Genomic DNA, 6,454 nt, shown 5'->3' with positions numbered 1-6,454 from the left:
GTGATGATGGGGATGATTGTAATTCACTGACACCCCTTCTAAGCACTCTGAGTGTCTTAGCTCATTTAATATTCACAAGGTATGAGGCACAGAGAGGGAAAGCAATTTGCTTATGGTCACACACCTAGGAGGCAACACATCTGGAATCTGAAGGGAGGCCATGGCAGCTCTATGCTAATCTGTACTGAGATCACCTTTCATACAGTAAAGCGCACAAATCTTAAGGTTATAGGTCAGTGATTTTAAAATTATGTCCGTGCAATCATCGCCCCAACTGAGGTGTAGAAAGAACATTTCCATCCACCTAGAAAGTTCCTTCATGCCTCTGTCCAGTCCACCCCCTCCAGACGCAACTGCTTATCTGATTCCATTGCCAAGTTGTACCAGGAGCTGAGAGCCCCTGGGAGTGTGCATTCGCCACGCACAGACAACACCCGAAGGAGAAGCTCTGGAACAGAGTGAGGAGGCAGCAGGAGCACAGGGGGCCATGTGGTCCCAGGACAGAGCCTGGCCCTGGGAGCAGGGGAGCCACATAAGCCTGGACCTCTCCTGGGACCCCTTACAGCTGGCTTTATTGATCCATTGAGGGAAGATGCACTCCGAGGCCCAGAGAGGGGTCACAGAGCAGGGTCCATCACCCAGGTTTTTGGCTGCCTGTGCTAAGATCTTCCTTCCCTCTCAGCTCCACTTCTTCAGAATCCAAGAGGCAGGAAGAAAACCTCAAGCTGAAGGGACCTCAGGGTCAGGGCACCCTTCATCTCCCAGCACCTGCTAATTCAGTCAATCTGTCATAGGTCCCTTTCCCAAGGACCCCAAATTCCCATCCCTTAAAATGTCTCAGCCTTAGGGTCCTCTCTCCCACCCTGTTTCAAAGGGCTCCTTTCCTGAATGTTCCTTTTTTTTTTTTTTTTTTGGTACTAGGTATTGAACTCCCAGCTCTTAACCCCTGAGCCACATCCCCAGCCCCCCCCCTTTTTTATATATTTTATTTTGAGACAGGATCTTGCTAAATTGCTTAGGGCCAAAGTTGCTGAGGCTGGCTTTGAACTTGTGATCCTCCTGCCTCGGCCTCCCCAGCTGCTGGGATTCCAGGCATGTGCCACCATGCCTGGCTCCCAAATGTTCCTGTGTCCAGGCCCCAACTCCCAAAATTACCTTATTCCAAGAGCCTCCCACCTCCCCACAACAACCCTCTCTGGAGCCCGCCATCCGCCTCTCCTGTAGCCCCATCTCTGGCCGTGGCCGAACGATTTGGCAGCTCAAAGCCTTAGAGCAAGTATGTCCTCTGCATGGAGCAAGAACCAGTGGGTTACGGAATGAGGGGCTTTCACTCCACTCACATAAGGAAATTCAGCAGCTTCCACAACAAAAATAAAACTCAGATTTTCCCAGACTGGCATGGGAAGAGGCAGCTGGGCATTTACCCTCTGCTCCCTGGAAGCTCTGTGTCCTCCCACCAACATGAATGCTGAGGCCAATTGTATATTCACAGTCCTCCACTGAATTCTGAAGCAAGGCTGGACCAAGTTGGAAAATCTAAACCAAATTTACTGACAGCCTCTGGACAACAAAGAGACCCACCAATAATCAGTTACTGGCCACTATTTAGCCAATCGGGTCTTCAAAGCATAGTTCTTTCAGCTTCATCTTGGGACCCAACCAATAGGGGGGCCTCTTGGCCCATCCCAGCAGCCCCTTTGACAGGGACTACCTTCCTTAGCCCCAGGAATGCCTCCCAGCAGGCCTCAAAGTACAAAGGGATGTGGACCTTGGAAGGCAAGAGTTAGGGTGCAAAGATTCATCTGGATCCTCACATGGGTACTGCCGAATAGCCCCACCAGGCTTTGGAGAATTAAGATCTCAGCCTACTAGAGAGCCCAGGCTTCCCCACCCACTTTTCTTGAGGCCCCACCCCTCTTCCCACAGATCATTCAGGCAGGCCATGGAGGAAATTGTTTAAAGACAGAATATAGCCCCTGTTTGCAACAAAAACCATTCTTGTGTCCAAGGGGGAATAGCCCCAAACGTGTTACTACTGTTCAAGGAGGCTGAACTCTAGAAAAACCCAGAATACTCACGATAATATAGTGGTAATTACAATGTCTATATTTACTGAACAGCATCATGATTCTTTCAAGAACCATCTAATTGAAACATCATAACCCCATGAGTGTGGTATCATTAGGATCCCCTAGTCCAGATAAGACACTGAGGTTCAGAGAGGTGACTAGGTCAAAGCCACAAAGCCTGGATTTTCTCCTGAGTCTGACTCCATAATTCTAGCTTCCTCTTTAAAAATGCACAGAATCAGGCTCAGAATTTGTGCTATGCCTCCTCAGACAGTAGTAACACGTTTGGGGCTACTCTCCCTTGGACACAAGAATGGCTTGTGTTGCAAGCAGGGGCTATGTTCTGGCTTTAAACAATTTCCTCCATGGCCTGCCTGAATGATCTGTGGGAAGAGGGGTGGGGTCTCAAGGAAAGTGGGCCGGAAAACCTGGGCTCTCTACTAGGCTGAGGTCTTTAATTCTTCAAAGCCTGATGGGGCCATGCAGCAGTACCCACCTGGGGATCCAGATGAATCTTTGCACACTAACTTAGTAGTAGAGCTCTTTCCTAGCATGTGTGAAGCCCTGGGTTCAATCCTCAACACTGCAAAAAATAAAAATCCTCAGGGCTGGGGTTGTGGCTCAGTGGTCCAGCGCTTGCCTAGCATGTGTGAGGTACTGGGTTCAATTACCAGCACCACATAAAAATAAATTATTAAATAAAGATATTGTATCTATCTACAACTAAAAGTATTTAAAAAAATAAATAAATAAAAATCCTCAGCCCTTTTATTTTCTCAACTTTCCTCCCTTTTCTCCTATCTCATATTTCCCCAGAAGTCCAAAGATGGGAGAGTGCTATGCTTCAGAAATTACAACATCTGCCTGTTAAGGAAGGAATTGATTCCTACATTTACTCTATAATCTTGCTTCTCAAAACTGTGGTCCATGGGGCTGGGGATGTGGCTGAAGCGGTAGTGCGCTCGCCTGGCATGCTCCAGATGTTTTTTATGCCCTTTAGAGTCCGAACGACACCATGCACTGTCCCCATTATACCCTCCAGGACGAAGGAGTACACGACGCCTACTTCTGCCATTTGAGCTCCCATAACGCCCTCGTGGAAAATACATTCCACTCCAGAAACTGCAACTCCCACAATGCCAAGAGGCGCTCACCGCATTCTGAAACTACATCTCCCAAACTGTCTTGCGAGTCAAGCCGGCACCATAGCATCCGCCCTGCCTGATGCCGCTAGGACTACAACTCCCACAATGCTCGGCGGCGCAACCACCGCACCCTGCGGCTCCGAGCGGCGACACGTCGGCTCCGCAGGGTGAGGCCGGGCTCGGGCGGGGCCCAAGGGGTCTGCAGGGCTCGGGGCTGGTTACAGCAGCTGTACCCCTTCACGACGCAGACATGGCGGGCCAGAAGGACCAGCAGAAGGATGACGAGGCGGAAGGGCTGAGCGCCACGTGAGCGAGCTGACTCCCCTGACCCGAGCCGCGGGAGTCCCGACCCCCTCGAGTCGCGGGAGTCCCGGACCCCAGACCCAAAAGAGGGTCCCTTATCTTCTCTTCAGGGACCCTGGATCTAGGCCCCCAGCACCCTCCTCCCCTGGGATCCAGGAGACTTGGCCCCTTCCAGGACACTTGCCTCTTGGACTCCAGAGTCCAGCCCCCCTACCCCCTTGTTGGCCACAGGTCTGAACTCCCTGCCCGGTCAGCCGCTGACCTGACCCCATCCCACAGGATCCTGCTGCCAAAGCTGATTCCCTCTGGCGCCGGCCGTGAGTGGCTGGAGCGGCGCCGAGCGACCATCCGGCCCTGGGGCACCTTCGTGGACCAGCAGCGCTTCTCGCGACCCCGCAACCTGGGTGAGCTGTGCCAGCGCCTGATACGCAATGTCGAGTACTACCAGAGCAACTACGTGTTCGTGTTCCTGGGCCTCATCCTGTACTGTGTGTGAGTGCCTCCCTAGACCCGCCCCCCACCTGCTGGTCCCATTGCCAGACCTGGTCACCAAATGCCTGGTCTCTACTCCCCCATCGATCTGGCCAGGGTGCAGTGTGACCATATGTGATCCTGCCTTCTTGTCCTCAAAACATAACCTTCACCGACTGGTTCAAAGCCATGGCCCCTTGGCAAGCAAAACCCCAGAGGCCTGAATGCTGCTTCCCTACGCTCTTCTTCCAGGATGACATCCCCTATGCTGCTGGTGGCCCTGGCTGTCTTCTTTGGAGCCTGTTACATTCTCTACCTGCGTACACTGCAGTCCAAGCTTGTGCTCTTTGGTGAGAAATCCCCAGCCCAGATGGATTCCTCAAATTCTGGGTTGAGAGTCCCAACCAAATCCTTGGAACCCAAGTCTGCCCCAGCCTTGGTGTACTTTAGTTCCACAAAACCTAATACTTAAAACGTCAAGCACACCCAGTGCGCCCACCCCAAACCCAGAGATACCTCAGAAACACCACCCACCACCCAGTTCCTATATTTGTGGAAAGCATCAACTGCAGGGACCTACATTGGACACCAGGTGGCGACCTTATACAGCCATAGATCTTTTCCCTCTCACTTTTTTTTTTTTCTTTCTTTCTTTTTTTGGCAGTGGGGATTGAAACTCAGGGGCCCTCCACCGCTGAGCCACATCCCTAGCCCTATTTTGTATTTTATTTAGAGACAGGGTCTCACTGAGTTGCTTAGCATCTTGCCTTTGCTGAGGCTGACTTTGAACTCATGATCCTTCTGCCTCAGCCTCCCAAGGCTCTGGGATCACAGGCGTGAGCCACCCTACTGGCTCCCTCTCCTTTCTTGCTTCTTGGGGGGGACCTAGAGGGGGAGACTGAGACCTATGGCTCATGGAGCCCCAGACTGATACCAAGCAACATTGGGAAGAAAGATGCCAGGGGAAATTCCACACAGGGAAAAGTCCAGGTTTCTGTGGGGATGTGACAACAGTGGGCTGGGGGTGCAGGGCATGGAAGGAAAAGCACGGCCACAACTTGGCTTGTCAGTTGCTGTCATGGGAACATGCAGACCTGACTTTGTAGTCATATCAGAAGCCAGAAATCTGTACTTTTATGTGAAATCATTCAGTGTATTCTTGTGAAACATCTCAAAGAACACATCCTCAGGTCAGACTAGGACCTGGGGCCACCAGTTGAAGACTCCTTGTCTCTGTGAGTGCAGGTTGGCGTGGGAGGCTAGAGGCTCCTGAGGAGGCAGGGCTGAAGAGCAGAGACTGCTGTATGCTGGTGGTCAGAGGATACTGGAAAAACTAGGCAGGGCCCGGACACAGATGGCCTCGGCATAAGGAGTTTGGATTGGTTCCTGAAGCTTCCAGAATTTGTTATGCTAGATTGTCAGGGGGCAGCAGAGGTTACTGTGGGAGAGGGCATGGGTTAGAACAGCTGCTTAATGACATCTGTCCCCAGGCCGAGAGGTGAGCCCCGCTCATCAGTACGCTCTGGCTGGAGGCGTCTCCTTCCCCTTCTTCTGGCTGGCCGGTGCAGGCTCCGCTGTCTTCTGGGTCCTGGGTAAGTATAGGGTCTGGATGGCTGTGGGTGGGCCATGGGGCCGGCCAGGGAAGGTGGCCCTGAACTGCCCATTTCCCTGCAGGAGCCACCCTGGTGGTCATTGGCTTCCATGCTGCCTTCCACCAGATCGAGGCTGTGGACGGGGAGGAGCTGCAGATGGAGCCAGTGTGAGGTGTCTTCAAGGCCTTATGGCCTTCAGGGCCAGCTGACCCATCCCTGTCCATCCCTGTCCCACACTGTCCTGCTGCTTGGGCCCAGGCTGCCTCCCAGGGAGGGTTCCACCGTTAGAAATAAAGCCGTTGCAGTCCTCATCCAGCAGACATTTCCCAGTGTCTTCTGTGAGTCTCCAGAGGCTGGTGCTGGGAATAGCACAGAGAACAAGATGGGGGCCCAGGTGTGGGGGCACAGCGAGCAAGGTGTAGAGAGACAGGATGTCACAGGGTGGTAAGTGCTAAAGGGAAGAGAGGAGCTGAGAAGGAAGGCTGTCCAGGGTTCCCGAGATCACCCCTGGTTCAATGATGTGCTAGGACGACTCGGGAATCAGCACATAACTGTCCTCAGAACTGTGACTTACCAAGAAAGCACACGAAGCAAAGTCATTAAGAGGAGAAGGCACATGGAGCAAGTTAAGAGCAAATAGGGCAGGAGCCTCCCAGGTCTCTCTGGAGTGGCCACACAGGGCAGGCTGAATTCCTCCTCCAGCATCGAATGGTGACGACGAGTGAGATGTCAACCGCAAGCCACCTGAGACTCAGTGTCTGATTGTTATTGGGGGTGACCACATCAGCACCCTCTGTGCCCCCACTCCAGGATTGCAGAAGGACTATCACTGGCACAGTCTAGACAGCGAGCCACACTCAGGAACTGAGGAGGC

At 52.7% G+C, this 6,454-nt stretch overlaps 1 protein-coding gene across 1 annotated transcript; it reads left to right on the top strand.

The window, feature by feature from the left end:
• Positions 1–3,244: 3,244 nt before the first annotated feature.
• Rabac1 (Rab acceptor 1) lies at positions 3,245–5,895 on the top strand. The gene is made up of 6 exons (XM_078031980.1): positions 3,245–3,381; positions 3,463–3,520; positions 3,797–4,009; positions 4,241–4,338; positions 5,479–5,580; positions 5,663–5,895. The coding sequence occupies exons 1-6, from the start codon at positions 3,294–3,296 to the stop codon at positions 5,749–5,751; spliced, it is 648 nt and encodes a 215-aa protein (XP_077888106.1). The 5' UTR covers positions 3,245–3,293; the 3' UTR covers positions 5,752–5,895.
• Positions 5,896–6,454: the final 559 nt, after the last annotated feature.

The sequence above is a fragment of the Ictidomys tridecemlineatus genome, chromosome 15 (genome assembly GCF_052094955.1).
Source record: "Ictidomys tridecemlineatus isolate mIctTri1 chromosome 15, mIctTri1.hap1, whole genome shotgun sequence".
Classification (NCBI taxonomy): Eukaryota; Metazoa; Chordata; class Mammalia; order Rodentia; family Sciuridae; genus Ictidomys; species Ictidomys tridecemlineatus.
The sequence above is the reverse complement of the archived record's forward strand: the minus strand, read 5'-3'. Positions and strand labels throughout refer to the sequence as shown.